This window comes from Urocampus carinirostris, chromosome 3 (genome assembly GCF_059441175.1).
Source record: "Urocampus carinirostris isolate Australia breed hairy pipefish chromosome 3, RoL_Ucar_1.0, whole genome shotgun sequence".
Classification (NCBI taxonomy): Eukaryota; Metazoa; Chordata; class Actinopteri; order Syngnathiformes; family Syngnathidae; genus Urocampus; species Urocampus carinirostris.
Window position 1 is genome coordinate 54,824,682 of NC_142351.1, and position 25,199 is coordinate 54,849,880.

The following is a 25,199-nucleotide window of genomic DNA, read 5'->3' on the forward strand; positions in this document are numbered from 1 at the left end:
AAGAACGTCCTGTATATAATCCTGATTTGTTTTGTCCTTCTGCCTCATTTTACTTGAGCCATAGGAGGAAAATAATGAGCTTCTTGGTTTGCATGATGTAGCCACGATAACAAAAAAGACCTCACAGTCTTATTTGTAATTGAAAATGAGACAGCGGTGTTGAAGACGTTTTGACAAAGTCACGGATATTAGGCAGGTTTATGATCAGGCTAAACTAGGACGGTAAATTTGCCACACGCAGGCGCCATTTTAAGCGTAATTAATTGAACACCTGCTTTCGTCTCCTGCTTGAGTGGAAAAGTAAACACTGAGGACGCCACGACAAGAGAGAGAAAAGAAAAAACCCTGGGAAACCTGCAGAATAGAGCCAAACTTGATGGATAAAGGTCAAAAAAGGCAGCCAGCTTGAGGAAATGTAATAACGCGGTTCCAACACAAGAAGATGGGACACATATTATGGTGATTACCACTCATTTCCATACATATAGCCCACGCTGCCACTGAGTCAAGGAGAACGTAGTGGCGCGTGTCAGCCGAGACTCTCCACAGTTTGAGGGGTTCGGGCGCAATCGGAATCCTCGGTGCAACGGCAAAGTCAATGGGCGGGCGGGGACCTGTTTACCAATTCGCCTCAATGGGCTGCGTAAGAGCCGCATGTACCTCTTCACCTCATGGGGGCTATTTGCCTGCCGAGTATGCAGAGAGCACTCGGGCGTGACATTCAAGATTGGGAGGAAATCTGAGAAAAAATAAATAAAAGAAAGATACTCGCCTTCAAGAGTGCCATTGACTTTGGAAAATAGCAAAACCAAAAACCCAAGACGATGAAGTCTTCAATGTGAAGATGACGGAACATTTGTTTTCGTGGAAATCACAAATGTTTCCATTTTATCGTGTTTAGGTATGCTTTTTATGCATGCTAATGAAAGTCAAATTTGAAATTATCTTTATTATGAACATTTTGAAGTGAACGGAAATCCGTAGATTTCAGATCAAAGGATGTTGTAATTGCGGCGTGTGCACATCACAAAGCAAATCTTCTTCCTAAAACACCTAAAATAGGCAAAACTATATCCATCTATCATCTGCACTGCTTATCCCCAGTCGGGTTGTGGGGGTGCTGGAGCCCATCCTCGCTATCTTCGGGCAGTGGCCAGGGGACACCGAGTACTGGTTGCCGGCCAGTCGCAGGGCACACAGACAGACAACTTACTCGCTCGCTTATTCACACCTAGGGACCATTTGGACCGGCCAATTAACCTTACATGAATGTTTTTGGAATGTGGGAAGAAACCGGAGATCCCGGAGGAAAACCACGCAAACACGGGGACACCATGTAAACTTCACACAGGAAGGTTCAATCTCATGACCACAGAACTGTGCCGCATACGCGCTAACCAATGCGCTGCCGTGCTGCCCACAAAACTATATATTAGCTAATTATCATAATCATTGCCATATTAAGGTATAAATGCTCCGATTTCACTACAAAAACAATGTCAAAAAAATATATATTATCCGACCTCATCCGACATGTTTTTTTCAATTTTTTTAAGAAAATGAAATTAGCCCCCTCCAGTTTAAAGATTGTAATTAGGTACTTGTGGTGTGATTTTGTTATTCATAAAAATAAAAAAAATGATAATAGAATATAACATACCTCCCAAAAATGAGGCACATTATCTTATCCAGGGAACTGAATATTATTAAAGAGGGAAAAAAAAACTTTTTCAAACAACATATTAAAAAAAAAATACAAATAAAAATAAAATTTAATATTGAAAGCAATCCTCCAGGTGATGAACAATTTTGCTCATTTTTAGTGTAAATTTGCACATTTTAATAGAAACACAAGATACAACATCTTAAAACATGAAGAGTTCCATTCAAAATGGTATATTATCGGATCCGATGTTCTTTTTGTGCACATTTTTCAAAAACATTGAATTGGGCACAGCTCAACTTTAACGTTGTAATTGAGTGTATACCTATTTTCTAAAAATTAAAAAAAAAAAAAAAGTTTCTATGGTTTAGTTAAGCTGTCCAGATTTTTCTTGTTCATCAGACACAATGAAAACATCTAAATAAAGTCAATCCATCCATCCATTATCTGCACCGCTTTTCCTCAGTAGGGTCGCGGGGGTGCTGGAGCCCATCCCAGCAATCTTCGGGCAGTGGGCAGAGGACACCCGGAACTGGTTGCCAGTTAAAGGGATGAAAAGTTTTTAATTCAAGTTATTTATTGATTGATTGACATAATAATGGATGGATTAATCAAATCAAAAAATAAATATCTATTAAAACCTTAAGAGAAATGTCAAAGTTGTCTATCAGGGCTAAAAGGTGGTCTACGCAACTTAAAAAAATGCTACTGTCTGTCACCATCTCCTGGCTTAAAGTCATGATCACAGCCTCAGTCAGCTCATTCCTCAAGTACTAATGAACTTTTTTCCCATCTTTTCGGGGTTTTGGTTGACGCTTGGACTGTATTTGAAACAGGCGATTTTACCATTTTCAGGCTACACTAACAAAAAACAAGGCACAAGCATTAAATCACTCTCCATCACTAACCCCGCCACCCCCCATTTCGTGTTTCTTATTGCTTTGGGAGTCCCGAAAAAGCTTTGCTAAAATTAAGATAAAAGCAGATAGGCATAAATAAGGGCACTTTGAAACTAGTTGGGCATTGTTAACACATACTTAATGAAAAAAATATTAAACTTTCAACAGTCCAGGACACACAGGGACAGACAAGTCACTTTGTCATTCAAACTTAGGGAGAATTTGGACCGGCCAATTAACCTGACATGCACCTCACCCCTGAGTTGTGCAGCTGTCCTTCCCCCTCCCCCTCTGGACACTAGCATGGAAGACATCCCCCCACTAAAAATAACTTCAGCCCAGGTGTGTGGGGAGCTGAGAAGGCTACGAACCAGCAAGGCAGCTGGTCCGGATGGAATATCCCCCCGACTGCTGAAAGCCTGTGCGTCTGAGCTGGGAGACCCTCTACAGCGCATCTTCAACCTGAGCCTTGAACAGGGGAGGGTCCCTCAGCTGTGGAAAACATCCTGCATCATCCCAGTCCCAAAGAAATCAAGACCAGAGGAACTCAACGACTTCAGGCCAGTCGCCCTGACATCACATGTGATGAAGACCATGGAGCGGCTGCTGCTGCACCACCTGAGGCTACAGGTCCGTCACGCCATCGACCCACTGCAATTTGCTTACCAGGAGAAGGTAGGAGTGGAGGATGCTATATTATACATGTTACACCGATCCCTCTCTCACCTGGATAGGGCGAAGGGGGCTGTGAGGATTACATTTTTGGACTTCTCTAGTGCCTTCAATACCATACAGCCTCTGCTACTGAGTAGGAAATTGACAGAGATGGGAGTTAGCTCACACCTTGTAGAATGGATTACTGACTACCTGACAGGCAGACCGCAGTATGTGAAACAGGGGGGCTGTACATCGGACACCGTGGTTAGCAGCACAGGATCTCCGCAGGGGACCGTTCTCTCTCCGTTCCTATTCATTCTATATACATCGGACTTTAAGTACAACTCTGAGTCCTGCCATGTGCAAAAGTTTGCCGATGACACTGCGATCGTGGGATGTATCAGAAACGGGCAGGAGGAGGAGTACAGGAAATTGATTCAGGACTTTGTCCGATGGAGCGACGCAAACCACCTGCACCTAAACACCACCAAGACCAGAGAGATGGTGGTGGACTTCAGGAGAACCAGAACTCACCCGGTTCCAGTAACCATCAAGGGAGAATGTGTAGAATTTGTCCAGACCTACAAATACCTGGGTGTGCAGCTGGACAACAAACTGGACTGGACTGCCAACACAGAAGCTCTATGTAGGAAAGGGCAAAGCCGAATTTACTTCCTCAGAAGGCTGGCCTCCTTCAACATCTGCAAAAAGCTCCTGAAAATATTCTATGAGACAGTAGTGGCAAGCGCCCTCTTCTTTGCGGCAGCGTGTTGGGGAGGCAGCGTCAAGAAGAAGGATGCCTCTCGTCTCAATAAACTGGCTAGGAAAGCGAGCTCTGTTGTGGGCAAAGAGCTGGACAGCCTAACAACAGTAGCTGAGAGACAGGCACTGAAAAAGCTGAGGTCAATCATGGACAATCCATCGCATCCGCTTCACAGCATTATCTCCGGACAGAAGAGCAGTTTCAGTGACAGACTGCTGTCACTGTCTTGTACTACGGACAGACTGAAGAGATCTTTTCTTCCTCATGCCATGAGGCTCTTTAACTCCACCCGGCAGAGTAAAGGCCCACATTAAACCACACCACCTACATTGGATATTACCGAATCTTACTGCATTATGTGTTCTGTGTAGCACTATTTAGTTACTCTATATAACATGCTAAAGTGGGCATTTGCACGTCACACTGGATATTTGTATATTGTATTCTTTTGGCTTTATTATTGTATTGTTCTCAGCTCAGGGATGCTGCTGGAAATGTGAATTTCCCTTAGGGGATGAATAAAGTATCTATCTATCTATCTATCTATGCATGTTTTTGGAATGTGGGTGGAAACTGGAGTGCCTGGAGGAAACCCACGCAAGGACGGGGAGGACATGCAAAATTCACACAGAAAGGTTCAATCTTATGACCTCAGAACTGTGCCGCTGACACGCTAACCACTGTGCTGCCGTGCAGCTGTAAGAAAGTCATTAATCAAAACAATAGATAGATAGATAGATAGATAGATAGATAGATAGATAGATAGATAGATAGATAGATAGATAGATAGATAGATAGATAGATAGATAGATAGATAGATAGATAGATAGATAGATAGATAGATAGATAGATACTTTATTCATCCCCGAAGGGAAATTCACATTTCCAGCAGAATACAATATACAAATACCCAGTGTGACGTGCAAATGCCCACTGTAGCGTGTTATATAGAGTAACTAAATAGTGCTACACAGAATACATATTGCAGTAAGATTCGGTAATATCCAATGTAGGTGGTGTGGTTTAATGTGGGCCTTTACTCTGCCGGGTGGAGTTAAAGAGCCTCATGGCATGAGGAAGAAAAGATCTATTCAGTCTGTCCGTAGTACAAGACAGTGACAGCAATATTCCAGGTTAAATCATTTAGCTCATGTTCTTATTTATTAAGGAAAATAAGAAAAAATATCTAAAAAGAAGAAAAGTTACACATCACATGTTAAATTATACATTAGACTTAATATAAGAAAAACATTCCGCCAACGGGGTAAGATTTTCTTTTTGACAAGTTAAAATTTTGTTTAGAAAAAGGAAGTTCGGCGTCAGCTTCAGTCCCAAACTCATTTTATCACATCATGATCCACTGACTTCAGATCGCCGCCTCGCTGATGTTTTGCGTTCCCAACCTCGAAGAGCCGTTGAATTTTTCGCTCCCGGCCCTGACATTTATCCTTTCGGACGGGCTGACCATCACCCAAAAGATTGTTTTGTAAGTGCTTCTGCGAGGCAACTTGGTTGTCAGGACGCATTTAGAGATGGGAAAAAAAAACAAGTCTTCCAGTTCAGCAAAATAGAGTTTGAGATCATCACACTCCCCGCCCCCTCAAACTGTGGACATGCATAACTCATGAGGTGGAGCTAGTAGCAATTCTCCAGGCAAATAAAGACAAAAACGTGACAATGTCGGTTGAGGAAGGGCCGCAAATAAAGAATTCATAGGGCGAGAAGAACCCCAGAAATGTGACCCGACAATATTCTCAGAGCGCCGGTCCAGGAAAGCGAACGAGTGTGTTTGTGTTTTGTCTCAAACTGCACCGCCGGGGACTTTGAGAACTGCGAATGCATTTGGGCTAGCCGAGCGAGCGGCTGTGATGTCAATTAAAACTGTGTCGGATTGGTTGTGTGGCCGTTTTGGTCGCATCCAGTTGAGACACACAGCACGTTGTGCCACTGAGCTGCTTCATTACCCCTGAATCAAATCCTGAGCACTGATGGATGTCCCGATTTGTCCGGACATGAGGTACGTGTCCCTGTGAGTGTGTAGGTTGCAGAAGCGTTTTGCTATGCCAGTGTTCCAATTGAGCAATGGAATCAGAGATTGAATACTTGTTTCTCCGTAAAAAGAAAGAGAACTTCATTTGTAAGCACGGCCGGATGATTGTTGAGCAATGCAGTGCGAGGAAAAGTTGGCAACTGTTTAAAGTAATTGAGTTCATCGGTTGACGTGGAGCTCATTAAGAGGACAATTGAAATATCTTGTGCAAACGTATGTCTTCATAGATTTCTAGATTCTGAAATGAAAATGTTTCATCTCCAAGATGTTTTGAATCAGAACCGAAACACAAAAAAACACATTATTGCTCATTGGCAGAAAATGTCGTTCATTTTAAGTACAGGAATCGGTCCTTTTTGGCAGAGGTTGCATTCTAAAGAGAATCGGCGAAAGGCAAAACCGGCAACCTAGAAATATGGATTTATTTCTTCATGAATTGAATTAACAGAACTGTCTTGATTGTCCATAATAAAAATATATTAAAAATATGTATTCAACACTATTATGGGAAACATCTACTTCGTATTTTGAAGAGGAAAAAAAAACAATAACTAAAAAAAAAAAAAACATAAAAGATGTCTGCGGCGGTTATTCGCGTCGTCCCAACTCCGATCAGCGAGTGTTTGCTTTAAACAGGACAGGAACTTTAAACATCCCTCTCGGGGGCGCACATCTGCCGCCATCATTCGCCGTCCCAGCAGGCTACTCTGCTCTGCACCAAATTGATTTAGTGCATTAATTAGGGCCCCTGTTATGAGGTGTCACGGACAATATTTTACAATTCGATAAGCCGAAGACGCATCTCGGGATCATCTTGATGACTTGCCAGGGTTGGACCGTGGCGCTTTCACGGTCGTACCTTTTAATTTAATGGAAATCGCTTTGCCCCCTGCGTGGCACGCAAGCTGCGAGATGTTCATTCCACCTTTGAGACCCGCCGTGTCTGCTTTCATTATTCCGACAGAGAAGCCGACGGGATAGTGAGCAGACGGATGACTCAACGGAATGTGGGAACACGCATGAGGCGACTGCTTGCAAACATTGCCGTTAGTTTTTCAACTCCTTATTTCCACCGTAAACCATCATTCTGGGCTTTTTGTTTGTTAATTCATTTTCATAACAATGCCATGCACTGCAAAAATTGTTCTTACCCCAGTGGTAGTATTAGGATACAGCATCTTACCGTCCTCCAGAGGCTGCTATCAGGCGGACTGATCGGAGGACCTGTTCATCGTCACCTGACTATCATCAGGACCAGGATTAAAGAACTGTGCCCACAGCAAAACTGTTGTGTGCGGACGAGTGACTCAATGGGGAAAGGGAACACGCATGAATAGGTGACTATTTGTAAAAAAAAAAAATCGCTTATTTTTGCAACTCCTTTTTTTCCAACACCAGGCACACTCATTCTGAGCTTTTTACTTATTAATTGTCATCCTATGACCTGCAATGCAAAAACATTCTTATTCCAGTGGCAGGATTATAATCCAGGACGCCCTTGCCTTCCAGAAGACGCAAACAGTCAAACGGATTTAAGGACCTCAAACCTGGTTATCATACACGCACATGACTCTAATCAGAGAGGGGTATTTAAGGACTGTGCCAACAGCAGACATTTTCTTATCGTTGTTTCCCATTTCGATGTTCCTGACTGTGTATATATCTCAACCCCTTGATACGTGTCATTGATTAACTTTGGACTTTCCGTACATTGCCAGCCAAGTTGTTCCAGACTACTGTATGTCTCTCATCGTTCACCCCATGTGCAGAGCGCTTTTTGTTAACTGTCTTTGCTTAGCAATAAACTATTGCCATTGTACTCACCGGCCATCACTTGGGTCCACCTACCCACAACATAATAAGCAGACATTTTGCTTCTTTCTTTTTACTATTTATATTACATGTGTTCTAGTTTTTTTTTATATCAAAGCTGTTTTTTGGGGGGGCGGGGTGATTGTTTTTCTTGTATCTATTCCTTGAAATACATTTTCTCCAAATGATCTACCATTTGTTAAAAAAAACATAATTTTGATTCATTTAAGGTATTTTTCATGAATTTATTGAAGAGGCAAAATACAATATCATAAAACAATAAAAACATTGCTGCCAATGCTATTCGATTTATTTATTTTCCCTGCATTGTGGGGACCATTTGTGGCCATCTGAATACATTTTAAATTTTCACATTTAAAAATATTTTTATGAAAAGTCATGACTTTTGCCATAGACCTATAAACTCAAGTTGAGTTTGGCATAAACAGGACACACCTACGCCACAATTTTTTAAATACAAAAAAAATAATATTTGATTTTAATTTAAACTGAGAAAAATAATAAAACTCCTGCAAACTTTGGGGTTTTGGCATAGATTTCTTGTCAAATAATCTTACAAAATAAATATGACAATGTTTGATGAAATAAATGTTCTAAGTTTGAGGATAATCTTTTTTGTTTTATTTAAACAGAATCAATTATTTAAAAATGAGAAAACATATCTTTAAAATATTTTTTTTTTCTGCCAATCGGTTAAACATGTATTTTATTTGTCTTACTCTCTGTTCACTGTAGCATGGGTGGAAACATATGTTAGCCTGGAAAGGGATGGGTGCCGCCAGGCTGTACTTGCCCAAGGCACACCACGGGGAATGGTGCCCCCACATGAGAGCCAGTATTAGTAGTTGTGTAAAGCACTTTTTTATTTTTAAAATCAAAGTAAATATAAAAAAGGTAATCAACTCTTCACTTTTTTTTAGATTACATGTAATTAACTGGAGGGTTGACACATGAAGCACTACACATTTCAGCAGTAGGTAATTTAGATTAAAGTATGTATGTATTGATTTATTGAATTTTTAGATGGGGATGCAAAGGCCAAATATTTTCACTTCCTGATCGTATTCTCCAAGTAAAAGACATATCATATAAGTCACCTTGCACAGTGGTTGAGTGGTTAACGCGTCAGTGGCACAGTTCTAAGGTCATAGGTTCAAATCCAACTTCCAGCCTTCTGTGCAGAGTTTGCATGTTCTATTCCTGCCTGTGTGGGATTCCTCCCACGTATTACTAACAACACTTGTCCCAAGCCTATAAATGCTTGTCTGTCTCTGTGTGCCCTGTGACTGACTGGGAACCAGTTCAGGGTATCCCCTGACCACTGCTCGGAGAAAGCTGGAATAGGACTACTTGATGGACTACATTGATTGGAATCCTCATATTGGTTTAAAAGCCCAACAGTTAAAAAAAACAACAGAAATATGTAAAAGTAGCAAGACTAAGAGGTGCTAATTTTCCTGCCAAACAGAGCTATAATAAAGCCAGTCACTTGTTGGGTTCCAGCTATGGTTGCAACCTTTGTTCTTCGTGCTTGAGGGTCTAATGGAAGTGTGTTTTGAACACTGAGTCCTCCCCTGCAAACGTAATACATTGGTCTTTTGCAACATTCTTTGCTAACATTGAGAAGGACAAGTCCACCTTTTGAGCGGCACCATTTTCTAAGACAAGTTCAGTCAAATATTAGCAAACATGGTCCTAGTCCAAGGACTTATAACGAGGTCTAAATTAAGATGAATGTTCAATATCAGCTAATCAAAACTGTAAATTGAACATGTTGTTTGTTGGCCGCATACTTTATGACCAACACATTATTCATTCTATTGTAAATAATAAATTAAGGATTGAGTCAGTCCTGGGATTGACGAGTGATCGGTTTTGACTGGAGATGGTTACCTGTTTTCTATCCAGATGTGGTAGATTGTCTTTGCAGGTTTAGTTGTGGTTGTATATTAGCCACGCAAACTTTGTTTATGTGTATAAGGAGTTATGTCTTTCAGATGTCTGTCTGCTATTGGTCGTCGGCATAAAAGACACTGTTTTGTTATTGGTTAGCAAAATCACTTTAGAGAGATACACTTTTGCTGTTGGTAAAAACTGTTGTGTAGTGTAGTCAACCCTAAAACGAGAGTTACAAAGCGTGAGTAAAAATACAATACACAGACTTAAAGTGACGGAACAGCTACATTTTCTTTTCATATTATTTGCCCAACCTTTTCCTGGGGAAAGAAAGAAAAGGAAAAATGACAAAAAAGTAAAAACGTAAAGAAAAATAAAAGGGGGGAAATACATGGGAAAATATAGAAAACCAAAGAGGAACAACTGAAGATGAAGGGGGAAAGGGAAAAGTAGCAAGAAAAAAAGGAAAGATCAATTGTCTTTCAAGTAAAAAATGAAAAAAAAAACAAAATGAGAAAAAATAGAATCATAAACAAAAAAGGCAAATGTAAAAACTGAAAAAAGATGGAGTGAATGAAGAAGATTAAATATAAAATCACAGAAAAACAAAACAAGAAAAGATGAAAGTAATGAACAAGTAAAAAGAGGGAACAAATAATTAGGTTTTTGGGGATGAGCCCTATGATAGGTAAAATAAATACATATATCTATACATTTTGAGTTTGTGTTATTGCATATTTCTCCTTTAATTTTTTTTTTTTTTTTTGGGGGGTTGTAATTTTTTTGTTAAATAATCCTCTCTGTCTCTTAAAACCTTTGTATTAAGTCTGGGGAGCCTAAAACTATAATTTCAAGGATGCAATTGGCCCTCTGGTCGCAAGTCTGAGACCCCTCCTTTGGGGAAGTTTTATTTTTCATCAGTGTATTTCAATGCAAACACTTGAGCAAGGTTTACGTTTTTCTTTTTTTTTTTTTTTTAGCTCATCTACAAACGTTGTGCAGACAATCACATGCTACAAGCTGCGTATCGTTCAGTGTCTTAAAATTGTGCACATAGAGTGAAGCTTCACCGCGCCACACGGGCCAAGAGATTTATGCGTCTTCACACAAGCTGACGGGGAAGTAAAATGAATGTGTGGATGGGGACGATGCTAAAGTCAAAGATCCGCTTTGAACCCGGTGAATTTGTCCAGACATACCATCTATCACGCTGTCATCGCTTGTCCAGTTTAACGCTCTCGTACGCTCCATCAACTCATCTGCGTTACATACAAAACTACCGACGAACACACATATCTGAGAACACACAATTGCAAGATTGTATTTTGGCACGCTGCTGCTTTTGTCCATGGAAGAAATGGCATTCCGGTAACTCCAGGCCTGCCCCCCAACCCCCCACACCTAACCCTAACAACTCATCTCATTGTTGTCTATAGAAGTTGATATAGTGGCATGATACTGGTCTAGAAACTTGCCATACAAACTAATGTGACCACCTTCTTGGGGTCCTCATGAGGAAAAACCTGGAACATAAGTTGCTGGTGTCCTTCTATTAAGACACAGTGGAAAACATTCTGGCATACGGCATCACTCTGTGGTATGCTGGGAACACGGCAGCAGACAGAAACATTTACAGAGAGTAACTAACAAAGCCCAAAATATTATCAGCTGTTCTCTGCCCAGTCAAGAAGACATTGCTGGCTTGAGATATTGTAGCAGCATCACTGAAATTATGAAATATTATCCCCACCCTGGTCACCACTAGTGGTAGGATGGAAACAGGTCTCTCTAAGGGCCCGGTCACACAGCCGTTTGCGTCTGTATCGCGGCTGAATCACGGCCAGAAATTTCTGCCCGTGAAGCAGACGCTGTTGCCAGTGGTGGAAAATGCGCAAAATTGGCCAACCCGCTGTTCATCCGTGGTATGCCCGCGAAACAGACGCCGGCGGCTGTTCCGCTTCCTCATCGCGTCAGTTCCACGTCCTTTCCGCGTGTGGACCACGGGTATAAAAGCTGCCGAGCCGGGCTGTAGAAATCATAACCGCTCAAGACACAGTCCCGTGAAGATCAAGATTTCAAGCTATGGCACCGAATAAGCCAATATGTTATTATTGTAATAGTTTTTCATTTTGATTTTATTATCTTGTTATGAAATGAAAAGAAATGTCAAGAAATAAAAATGGATTAAGACGAGGTCACTACGGTGACGGGGATCCATGTTCACCCCTTGACGTCTCAAGCACAACTGACGTGTGCTCGGCAAATCGCGCTGAATACAGTATACGCGGAGAAAGGCGTTTGACCGTCACACGCGTTACACACGCTAATTCACGTGATTCAGCCGCAATACAGACGCAGAACAAACGTGCTATGACCGTGCTCCACCCGCGATTACCCGCTAAAATTCCGCGTCCTACCCGCGTGTAACCGCGCCCTGGCCGCGGCCGTAGCACGTCGTTCCGCGTCTGTACCGCGTCATATCCGCGTGTGTACCACGTGTGCCGCCCGTGGTTAACCGTGGTCTAAAGTTTTGAGCAGCGCAAAACTTTTTCGCACGGCCAACCGCGTGTGAATTTCTTGCCGCGTGTAAAGCACGGCTGTATCTCGTCTGTATCGCGATCTCAACGCGGGCAACAGCGTCTGCTTCACGGGCAGAAATTTCTGGTTGTGATTCAGCCGCGATACAGACGCAAACGGCTGTGTGACCGGGCCCTAAAGTAGGACAAACATGGTCAGAAACAGATTCCTTCCCAGGGCCATTATCACCACGCATACAAGTGTGAAAATATATTTTGCGAATTATTTCGGGGGTTTTCCTTTTTTGATGTTGCTAGATGAAACTGAGATATTAATATATACTATTGCACGCAACTGTGCAAATATATACCTTGTGACTTTTTTTTTTTTTTTTTAATTGTTGCTTCTCAATGTTATTGCACTTCTCTTCAGTTTTGTTATGATGCACTATTCTTTTTCATTGCATTATTCTTATTATAACTTAATCCAATTTTCCAAGCACTATGTTGTAATTATTTTTCGCCTATTTATCCTATTTATTTATTTTTGAGGGCGACAGTGGCTCTGGAGGTAGAGGGCTCACTTGAGGCTGAGAGGTCGTGGCTACAACCCCCAACTCCTCCGAGTTAAATGTCGAAGTGTCCTCGGGCAAGAAACTGAACCCCTTATGCACCCTATAAGCAGGTAGGTGCCTTACACAATTGACACTGTTATCGGTGTGTGAGGGTGTGTTTGAAAAGGTATGTGTGGAGCACATTGTAAGGCACTTTGAGAGGTCTTCAGAGACTTGAAAAGTGCTATATGAATGCAGACCATTTAATATTGTATTTGAAGTATGTATTACATGTTTTACCTTGAAGTGTCATCTCTATTCTCGTTGCATTACATGTTTCACAATGTTTGTATTGATGACAATAAATACATTTCATTCTAGTTGATTTCTTTCTTTCTTTCTTTCTTTCTTTCTTTCTTTCTTTCTTTCTTTCTTTCTTTCTTTCTTTCTTTCTTTCTTTCTTTCTTTCTTTCTTTCTACTTTATTCACTAGTCCGGGCCCCCTCGAGAGTTGCCTTTTTCCATCATGTGGCCCCGGAACTCAAATAAGTTTGACACTTCTGCACGACACAATACAGTGACATCTAGTGGTCAAATATTTTACAGTGTCTCTCTAACAATTAAAACACGTGAGTGATTAAACGGCAGCAATCTTTCGGTGTTCCTCCGTGACAATAGTTCCCTAGTTCCCATAGAAACCGGCTAAACTCCGGGGACCTGACCTCTCTCACATCCACTTAACAATCCCCAGATGTCTAATTGTTTCCGTAATGATGCCGAGCCTAATGGGACTGTTTATGCTGTTCATTTTATAGCACTGGCCCAGTAATTAGACCGCACGCACTTCATTAAACAGAGCCAAGTCAATGGCAAGCACACATTTATCTGTCCATGGTGCTGAGCTTTCAGAATGGATCTAGCCGTGGTGTTGAAACAACAACGGCCCCGTTTGAAATTTCCCAGCTATTGCTGTGATTGATAAGCACTAACACAATAGGCCAAACGTACTGTGTGCCATGCTAATCGTTATATTGACATTTTAAACATAATTTGTCGTCATAATACCAACATATTTTATACAAAACGTGCAAACCCTAAATATAATGATTTTCTCAGCTCAAACTAAACAAATTTGCCAATGTTGTTGAATGTGTACGGAACATCAGGCTCAAGGACATATCCTTCTGTTAGGCTCACAGGACTCCAACACTCACTAGATATGCTATTTGGGGTCATTTTGAGGTCGTAATCTTCCTTTTGCTTTGTAGCACTTGTTTTTTAGTTTTACTACACAATTCAGCAAGCGAGTCGGTTATTACACACCGTTCCATTGATTAGTTATTGCCAAACAACATAGCGAGGGTAACACTTTGTGTGACACCCTTGCAATTCCTTTTAAACATTACTTTTTTGGGGCATAATTGGTAAGGAGTAGGATACATGGAAACTTTTTCATAGTTATCATATTTTTAATTTTCCCTTTGGCATCACTTTAAACTTTGGGACCCATAGGAAATAAATACAGTACAGACAATACAGTACTGTTTTGGTGTTTTGATGGTGCACAAAGTCTTTACGAAATACACATGACTTTGAAAATAATGAAAACAGAGCAAGGCGTTGTGGGAGGTTGTTCAGCCAATTGCATATCACAATTTTCATGACGCAAACGAATGGCACACGAGCATCTTTTGTAATATCGACAAATAGCAGACAGGATTCTTAACATAACTCGCCCCTTAAACTAACTTTGTAAAGTTAGATTCCTAGTACGTTTTTAGCATGCAAAGTTATTTGTTGTTGATTTCGTATAGTGGGGGGAAAGCCATAAGGAGGGGCCTAAAAATCATCTTATCTCACACGTACACAGACAATATCTTAAGGCGGGGACACCGTATCCTATTGGTCTTCTGTATGTCATAATAATACACAATACAAATCCAATCCCCAAACCCTTGTCAGAATGTTTAACCGGTTGTTTCTACGTGATCAATTCCAAGTACTGTAGTATATTTTGATTTATGAGTTTAACTTGTTTCCCAACTATTCTCATAGGTCAAAGCCCTAACGCTGGATTTTCAGTAATCTTTCTCCATCGAAATGCATGCATATTTTATGAATCGGCAAACTTTACTCAAAAATAGAGACGAAATAAGTGTTATGTATAGAAATTTAAAAACATAATTAAAATTAAACTAATTTTAAATTAAAAGTTAATCCCACATTGAAAGATTGATACTGGAATTCCTCGCTACTTCACAGCCTTGCATTGCAGGTTGAAAATGATTCCTCGATCCCTAATCATATATCACTGCAGAGAGCACATTTTTCTCCGACCTGGCGGCATTTTTTTTTTTTTACCAAGTGAACTGAACTCATACAGCACTGATCCAATATCCCTGGTTGTGTAGTACTACAACTAAGGATCCGCAGATCTGCAGTGCACACTTGTCAGACTTGGTCAGACTTTTTTTACCGTTACTTTATTTCCCTCTAAAATGAATTGCAATCATCCTTTATCTGTGATTGAATATGTTTCTGGGCGTGGTGACTCGGAGAAGTCACTTTTGTCGAAAGGCATACCATTATATCCAATCCGGAATGAAATTTACGTTTGGGGCTGGGATCTGTTATCTCCAGTAGATTTTTGCTGAGAGCACAGGCCAGAAAACGGAAGGTGCAATTTTGGCCTGTCGAAAATGACCAGCACTCTTTTGGTCATGATCCATTACCTCCTGTCCACTACTATGGCCACATTTTGTCAGTCTTGGTCGACTCTTACTTAGAGGAGATATTAAAAACAGGAGGAATATGGGGCTATGGAAAGGCCATCGCTGGGGATTCTATTCCCTATTCACTGCAATTAACAAAGCGATTACCGTATAGCTAATCATTTAAGATGAAATGTACAATGCTGAGTCAGATACTTAGTTAAGTGAGTTGTTAAGCGACCTACAGTTTTCCCCTACATCTTTTGTGATATTTCAAAACATTGCACTAAAACCTCCTTGTGGAATTTCAGTTGCCAGGCTATGCACAATGCAGAAGCAGGATGTGTTTGTTGTCGAAGACTATTTTTTTTTAATTTTTTGTTTCTGGCTCATGATCATGCGTAGCTGAAATGAAAAAAAAAAAAAAACTTAAGGGAATTGGCTCACGGGTTATGTTTGATGAGAATAATATGTTTGTTGTACTGCCCAAACCCTTATGAGAATAATATATTTCCTGATAAATTCTGGTCTTTATTTTATTGTATATATATTTACTCATTTTGTATCAAATTAATATGGATGTGCTTAATAATTAACATATTATATATAATACACATTTATGTGTGTTTTGAATCCATTGATTTATTTTTCAAGCAGTTGATGCATATATTTATTTAATCATTTAAAAAAAATAATTTCCCCCTTAATGTATTAATCAATCCATTCATTTATCCATGTATCTAGTAATCTAATACTTTATTTGCTTTTTAATTTGTACATGTGTGTATTTATCTTGTATTTATTGACTTATTTTTTGCCTTTATAACATTTTATTTTATCGATGACACATGGAGGCTCATATCAAATGTAAAGTGGAAAAAATAATATTTGACATTTTAAACTGCATTTTCAAACAAGGGTTTTTTTTAATATTAGTTGTGGTTACACTATGCGAGAGCCTTAGAGTAAAGTCATGTCTAGGTGTATAGCGCTTAATCAGAAGAAGTCTCATACTGTATTTCCAGGTAGGTTTTTTTCTTAAATCATAAACAACAATTATGATTAATTGATGCACTGTTTTCTCACTACAAGAAAAACATATACATAGGCTATTTATGAACAGATGGTAGTTCGTAAGTTGAATTCGTCCATAAATTGCTTCGGTGCTATATTTTGTATGAATGTATGTTTAAGGTTTATATAAGTATGATTAAGGCTTGTTTGGTAACTTTTATTCTTTTGTAAATAAGATGAATACAAAATAAGCTCTATAAATATGAATAAAGTTAAGTTTAATTTACTTTTGGAAGATGAGCTTCAAGAGTTAGGAGAGTCCACTCTTTCAAATTCCTGGGTGTGCACATCTCCGATGACTTCTCCTGGTCTGCAAACACCAGAGCGGTGGTAGGGAAGGCCCAGCAGCAACCCCATTTCCTGAGAGTGCTCAGGAAAAATAATCTGAAACAGCAGCTGCTGGTATCCTTTTACAAAGCCACAGTGGAGAGCATTCTAACATACTGCATTATGGTGTGGCATGCTGGATGCACGGCAGCAGACAGGAAAATGCTTCAGAGGGTCATTAACACAGCCCAGAGAATCGTTGGTTGCTCTCTACCCAGTCTGGAGGACATTGCCTGCTCTCGCTACCTCAGCAGAGCAGAAAACATCATCAAGAACTTTTCTCACCCCGGCCACCACCTCTTTGACCTGCTGCCTTCCGGCAGGCGCTACAGGTCACAGTAAACAAAAACAAACAGATTTAGAGACAGTTTCTTTCCCAGAGCCATCACCACCCTTAAAACACATTGCACAAAAAGACGAAACTCTTGCAAACACACTACCTCATACAGATCTAAAATTGTATTCATGCCTATGCTCACTTCGCACAATGTTGACTATTTTTGCACTACCGCATCCCAAAACTGTACGTAACATCCTAAATGCCCACATTTCTTGTGTAAATATTGTGTAAATTATAACCTTTATATTCTTTGTTCCTTTATCTTGTGTAAATTATAACCTTATCTTCTTTGTTCCTTTTTCTTCTTTGTTTTCTTTTATCCTCACTTTTAAATGTGAAACTGGAGTACCACGCCCAATTTCGTTGTCACAATATGTTCAACCCATTTTGTAACAATGACAATAAATATATATTCTATTCTATTCTATTCCTCATCCGTGGTAGAAAAAAAAGCAATCCAACCATTTCCTCAACTGCATCAAAGCTTCCTTATCCCACTCTCATTACAAATGAAACAGCTCGCCTCTTTTTTACACCTTACACCAACCATATTTTGTCCATGGTAAGTCCTGGTCTGTCCCACCCTACCCCAAACTCATCTCATTGTTGTCTAAAGGAGTCAATATAGTGGCATGATACCGGTCTAGAAATTTGCCATACAAACTAATGTGACTGCCTTCTTGGGGTCCTCGGGAGGAAAAACCTGGAACAGAAGTTGCTGGTGTCCTTCTACAAAGCCACAGTGGAAAGCATTCTGGCATACAGCATCACTGCTGGGAACACGGCAGTGGACGGAAAAAAACATCTACAAAGAGTAACTAATGGATGCACGAGATATTGAACAATAAAAATGTCAATGTTCTTAGCGCGCTGCAGATACAGTACAGTATGTGTACACACAAACTAGGAAGAGGAAGCTGAATTTCTTCTTCGGGGTGGATGCTGGGTGACCTCTCACAGCACCACACGGCGGAAAGAAACACTACAATACTGTCCTCTACCCAGAAAAAGGTGCACAAATACAAGGTCTAATGTCCAAGTATTGTCCAAAACCAAATATTCGTATTTCCCATTTTTCATTACCCGAATGGTCGTAAGTAGGGGGCGTCTATTACTACATTTAAGGAATATGTTTCCCTATAGCCCATAAAGACAATATTTTTAATCTTAATCTTAGGGGCCGGTCACACAGCCGTTTGCGGCTGAATCACGGCTAAAATTTTGCGTTTTTTTTTGCCCGTGGTTGCCCGCGATGGAAAATGCGCAAAATTGGCCAACCCGCTGTTCATCGGTGGTATGCCCGCAAAACAGACGCCGGCGACTGTTCCGCTTCCTCATCGCGTCATTTCCGTGTCATTTTCTCGTGTGGACCACGGGTATAAAAGCTCCCGAGCCGTTGTTGTGCCCAAATCCGACTCCTACGGTGTGCATTACCGTTCGATTACGTTCACAACAAAAACAAAGACGGAATGGTTTAAGTTGTATTACATTCCCAACAAATGTAAGACGAAGTGGATTTGGTTATATGTTCGCCATTACATTCCCTAAAAGTGATATAAAAGTGAGATAAAACGAGGTAAAAGTGGTTGTAGTAGCGAGGGGATGCAAATCTCGGCAGGGATGCATTTCTCGGCATAACACCGGGCTGTAGAAATCATAACCGCTCAAGACACAGTCCCGTGAAGATTAAGATTTCAAGCTATGGCACCAAAGAAGAAGCCAATATGTTATTATTGTAATAGTTTTTCATTTTTATTTTATTATCTTGTCATGAAATGAAAATAAATGTCAAGGAATAAAAATGGATTAAGACGAGGTCACTACGGTGACGGGGATCCATGTTCACCCCCTTGACGTCTCGAGCACAACTGACGTGTGCTCGGCAAATCGCGCTGTATATACGCGGAGAAATTAGCGTCAAACGACCGTCACACGCGTAACACGCTAATTTCACGTAATAACACCGCGATACAGGCGCAGAACATGCTATGACCATGCTCCACCCACGATTACCCGCTGAAATTTCCCGTCCTACCCATGTGTAACCACGCCCTGGCCGCGGCCAGAGCACGTCGTTCCGCGTCATTTCCGCGTCATTACCTCGTGTGCCGCCCGCGGTTAACACGTGCTCAAAGTTTTGAGCAGCTCAAAACTTTTTCGCGCGGCCAATCGCGTGTGATTTTCAGACCGCGAGTAAAGCACTGCTGTATCTCGTCTATATGGCGGTCTCAAAGCGTCCAACAGCGCCTGCTTCGAGGCCAGAAATTTCTGGCCGTGGTTCAGCCTCAGAGCGTCTCCTGCGCTTGGCCTTTTGTGTACTTTGAGCTTGCTCTGTTGGCCTTGCTTGGCCTTTTGATGCTAGGTCCTTAGCTTGGCCTCTTTGATTTTTGCATTTCGGAGATGGAATATGAGCTTGCTCTGTCCACTCCACGCATCGGCCCGGTATTGCAGTACCTCCGGGATCGGTGCATTCGCAATGATCGCAGCAAGGCTTTAGGGCTAGGACCTTAGCTTGGCCTTTTGGCTGAGAGTAAGTGTCCCGGCTCCTAGGCTTTGTAGCGTATTATGAACTGACCGATAACGGATAATGGATAATGAATAACGAAGATAGATCAATAACCCTTAACCCCCCCCCCCCCCCTCGATACGCCCGTGAAAGGCTGTGTACCCGCGCTCTAAAGAAATGAGCAGCGCAAAACATTTTCGCGCTGCCACACGCGCGCGAATTTCCGACCGCGTGTTAAGCACTGCTGTTTCTCGTCTGTATGGCGATCTCAAAGCGTCCAATAGCGTCCGCCTCACAGGCAGAAATTTCTGGCCGTGATTCAGCCGCAAACGGCTGTGTGACCGGGCCTTTACACATTACAACAATAGGATTTTTTACTGGCTGCTTTCACATTGGTAAACGTCCTGTTGTAATAATGGAATATTTCAATGTCTATATTTAGTTATGATGTACCATCTACATTTTTCATTTATTTAAACATAATCAAGCAATTCCAGTTGTGTTTTATTTTCTAATATAACCTTACCTGATTGAGTGGATTCCACAATGAAAGTCAGGAATCATCAATTTCAGTTCATGAGGAGATGTCTAAACAAGCTCCCCAGAGATGACATGGTGGTCATCAGTAGAAGAGTGCTACATTCCATTTGACTTGTAATGGATTTTAAATTTAACCCTTTTTCATTTAATTCATGGTAAATCATGTCAGCCTTTGCACAATTAAATGCATACAACCATTGCCTGTTAGTCCATTTATGTCTAGAATATAATCTGTAAATAAAACCTTGGAAAACACTGCTCATCTCTTTTCAGCCTCTGTTTTGAAACCCTGCCTTCACGGTAAGCGAAACCAACAAACACGCGGGAGTAAAAAGCCATTCCTCAACAGTCCATAAAGGTCTCTCTCCGTGCTTGCAGTGAAGTGCTACATATGTTTCGTAAATCTTTCTTCTCTTTACTTTTGGGAGGGGACTTTTGGACTTTTCCTCTTTACCCGGTCTCACTTTGCCTGTCTCTTTGTCTGTGTTAAAAATATGTTTTTTCATGGGGTAACTTGAGGGTCTTTTACACTTCAATGATTATAGTATGTGCTTAATGCAGTGCATGGAGGTTAAATGTAAACAAAACACACTGACACTGAGAATGTCACTGTGCCCTAGTATGATGGAAGTGCAATTTCAATTCATTCTGGGAAAGTAAAGAAAAAAGAGTTAACTGGAGTCAAAGGCACCCACGTCCACTTGATGGAGCCTGGCCCCATCTTGTTGCTAAGGGTACCCCTACACCAACTAAAAACTTGGGAAAGGCTGCACAAATGAGAGGAACAAATGATGTGGTTTGGTCACTTTGAGTCTCCGTAGTTTGTATTCTTCCTTGTGCCTGCACTACACAATAGAGTAGTGGTCGAATATTACACAGTGCCCGTTTGAATAAGCATTATGTGCAATTTTAATTACTCTGGGTTATATCTACGAAGGGCAGAATGATGTCGCAAGCATTAAGATGCATTCAGAAAAGTAGGAACAAACCCCCACTATATTTCCTTTAACTTGAATAATTTTATGTTAGTTCGTAAGTTGCTTTAGTGCTAGGGCGGAATTCAACAGAAGAGCATACTCATTGTTAAAGACATATTCCTCTCGGGGAGTTGAACAAAACGGTTACAATGGACACGGTCATCGTGATCAACAATTGCTCTCCAACCTTGAGGAAAGACAAGTTCCGGTTCCGATCGATGCTGGTTATCTCTAGGTTGCCCATGACAACTTCGCAGTTTTCGAAGAGCTTCTTCAGGGTTTGGTACTGCTGATCCAGATCCGAAAGGGTGCTCAGCTTGTTCTCAGTACCGGGACAAACTGGAAGACAAAAAGATGCAACACAAAAACCTGATTAGCACTATGTTCCAATACACCCAGAGGGTAAAAAACATCCCCACTTTTATTAAACATGTGCAATTTTTTCATGTTGTTTTTGGGGTACGAGGCATGAGAAACATATTAGCCAATTACAACTGGGGCTGCAACAGTTAGTCGGTGTTGCTGGAAAAAACAACCAAAAAAACATTTGAAAAGAGTTCTAGTGAATTACATTGTCAGCTAGTTTCGGAAGAGTGAGGCATCTCTACATGAATATAAACTCTGCTAATTGTCGCCTATGCATAATAACAAATATACCGTCATATGAGACCGTCAACATCAAGTACGCAAACCACAAGTTCTAAAGTTTGGGATAATTTTAACCTGGATACAGTGAATAAAAACACTACTTGCAAAGTTTGAAAAGCCCACTTTGCATTTCAAGGCAGTACTTTAGCCATGCACGAATATTTAAAGAGAAAGCGCATCTGACGAAACAGTTGAACGAAACAGCGCTGGAACTGCCTCAGTATGTTTTAAGCCAATATCGTTTTGATAGCATGCATTTGACATTTTTTATGCATATATTTCGCTATGAAGAAAATTCAGAGTTTCTAATTAAATGCATGCAGTCAGGAGAACACAGGTTGGCTGTTACACCATTAAACACGACAAAGGCCAGATGTTGAAACCGTTTGTTTTGAAATTGTTGAGAATAGCTGTTATTTTGTTGCATACTTGGCAGTTAACAGCATGCCCTTCACAAAATGCACATCTTTGTTTTATTCATCGTTCTACTGATGATATTTAGCCTGTTCTTGGTTTATAGGGATAAAAAAATGGTTACTTGATTTCAACTTAATATTTATTTGCCTGTCCTTAAAACATGGACAGAGATTTTTTTAATGTATATCTCTAATAACCGATCACTGTCACTAATTATTTATTGTTTACTTGTTTACGTGCATTCTCATTAGAAAGAGGGAGATGCTTTGCAAGCCAATAGACATGGACTTATAGACACGCTAAACATGCTCTGGAGACACATGCAGGTCTCCCTGGCGCTTTTTCATAAATGTTTGATAATGGAAAAATATAAGTTTTCTGTAGGACAGAACCAGACGGTAAATTCCATTTTCCATGACGTCTACATGCTTTTGCAAAGTGTCATATTGTAACATGGATTGTGTCCTTAATCATGGTGTAATAGTAGTCTGTAAAGCCATTTGGAACTTCTTTTGATTAAGGGCTATACAAATAAACATTAGTAGATCCATTCTGTTGTGCAAGAAAACTAGAATATTCTTTATAAAAATGTTATTTGACAGTAGAGCGGTTTATATATATATATATATATATATATATATATATATATATATATATATATATATATATATATATATATATATATATATATATATATATATATATATATATATATATATATATATATATATATATATATATATATATATATATATATATAAACATATTAGGTACAATACTTCAGCCTGTAAATTGAGTTTGTTATTCAGTAATAAATACATATTTAAATATTGAAATAAATAAGTAAAGGTTTTTACTTTGCATAGTTTTTGCCGGGCGACTAAACATTTTAATATTCTGTATTAGTTGCTTGTTGCAGCACTTATTACCATAGATGTCAATATGAAATTTTCACCTTACAATCTATACCTCAGAATGGATTTTTGTCATGTCTCGTGGTTCTACTGTATCTAGAGTTTCTCACATTAACATCTGACATACGTTGACAACAAAAACCGACAAATGGATGGTAAACAAAGGTAGCCTGCGCTCATTTCAAACAACAGCCATAACTCATAAACTCCTATATTGCTTTATAGATCGTTTGGTCCTGTGCAAAGATTAGTGTGCTGGCCTTTCTTCATTTGGTGATCTTCCATATTGCTGTGGGTACTTGGGTACACGCGGAATGGTGGAGAAGGGACCTGAGCTACAGTGATAAATGAGAATTGCTGACCAGGCGGCCTGATGAGTTATTAGAGCGGATGATTCGAGATCAGCTCCTAAGAAAGTCTTAGAGAGGATATAAAATGGGTCCGATCAATGAAAAGATGTGTGTGCACTGCTCTGTTTGGTGAGGGACTGAGTGAAAAGTAATAATCTCTTATTAAAACCGCACCTTCGTGGGTGTGGTGAGGTCAAATTTAAGAAGGAAACTAAGTTCAAAGTCACGATAAGCAAGACCCAACACACGGTCCAGGACAATAAGCATATACTGTAACTCAATACTTGGATTCTGGGCAGCAATAACCATGTTCGTATACATACATTAGAATAACACTTGTCTTTATTGTCATCGATTACTATTTAATGAAGACTGTTTACATTAATAGACATGGCATTACAGGATAAACATGTAATAAAGACTTAAAATTAAGATGACCTATACCTCAAAGGTAAGTGTATGTAACTGTCATGATTACCTAAGTGGAGCCTCCTGGGGTAATCATCTGGTGCGCTTCCTGATTGGTTTATGTTCCCTTTTTAAGCACGCTACGCCGAGACCTCTTCGTCTGAGGATTACTTTTGTACCCCGTTTGACTCTCCTTATTTACCTGTGCCTTCTTGACCTGTTTACCTGATTCTGCCTGCCTCCGATCCAACCTGCTTCCGTCCCACGCTACGATCTTCTCTCCAGTCCCGGTAAACTCGACCTGCTTCCGTCCCACGCTACGATTGGCTACATGTTTCGAAGTTGTCTTCACGGCGTTGCTGCTGACGTTCGACGGTCATCGCGTCTCCCGCTAACCCTTTACACTTCCCCAAATAAAATAATTGTACGAACGCTCTGGGGTCTCCTGCTCTGTTCTGGTCCTCCTGACAGAATCCTCAGACCAGAATGGACCCCGCGTTCGTACATCTGCCCCCTGACGACTATGAAAGCCAGAACCAGCAGCCCATTCCCCCTTTAGAATGTGCAGTTCGGCAGGTCATTTCCGACGTGGCGAAATTGGCTAAGCAAGTGAGTCAGTTACGGCTCGAGTGGGATATGTTGGGTCGGGACTGGTCCTATCTCTCCAAAGTAATGACCCATCAAGCCACTTTATCGGTGCCCAACACTGACAGGGGACCTTCGGCCTTTCCCGGTAATTCAGCGCAGGGTTCGCTGAGCCGCGAGTGTGCGCGCCAAAGAAGTTTGGGGGAGGTCCCGCTCAGATCCGCCCGTTCATAGTAAATTGTAGATTAATATTTAACCTCCAGCCCCGCAATTTTGCTACGGAAGCAGCTAAGGTAGCGTTTGCCATTAATCACCTCGCGGGAAGAGCGCGTCTTTGGGGAACGGCCGCCTACGAGAGAGGTGCTACGGCGTGCAAGTCATTCAACCTCTTGGCTCAAGAGCTGACTAAGGTATTTGACTCTGGTTCCTCATCGGTCGACGCCGCCCGTTCGATCATGAACATCCACCAGGGGAGACGTTCCATTGCCGACTATGCTGTCGACTTTCGTACACTAGCAGCCCAAAGTCACTGGAATGAAGAGGCGCTGGTCGACGCCTACCTCCAAAGTTTG

General features: G+C 40.8%; 1 protein-coding gene and 1 pseudogene across 3 annotated transcripts in view; one reads left to right on the forward strand and one right to left on the reverse strand.

The window, feature by feature from the left end:
* The window catches only part of LOC148370163 (receptor tyrosine-protein kinase erbB-4-like), a 377,191-nt gene that overhangs the window by 178,255 nt on the left and 173,737 nt on the right, over positions 1 to 25,199 (reverse strand). For all 3 annotated transcript variants that reach the window (XM_088332560.1, XM_088332561.1, XM_088332559.1), the window contains exon 2: positions 21,493 to 21,644. In XM_088332560.1, the coding sequence (XP_088188686.1) occupies positions 21,493 to 21,644 (152 nt within the window). The remainder of the gene's footprint in view (positions 1 to 21,492; positions 21,645 to 25,199) is intronic.
* Positions 19,619 to 19,758, forward strand: LOC148370166 (U2 spliceosomal RNA; annotated as a pseudogene).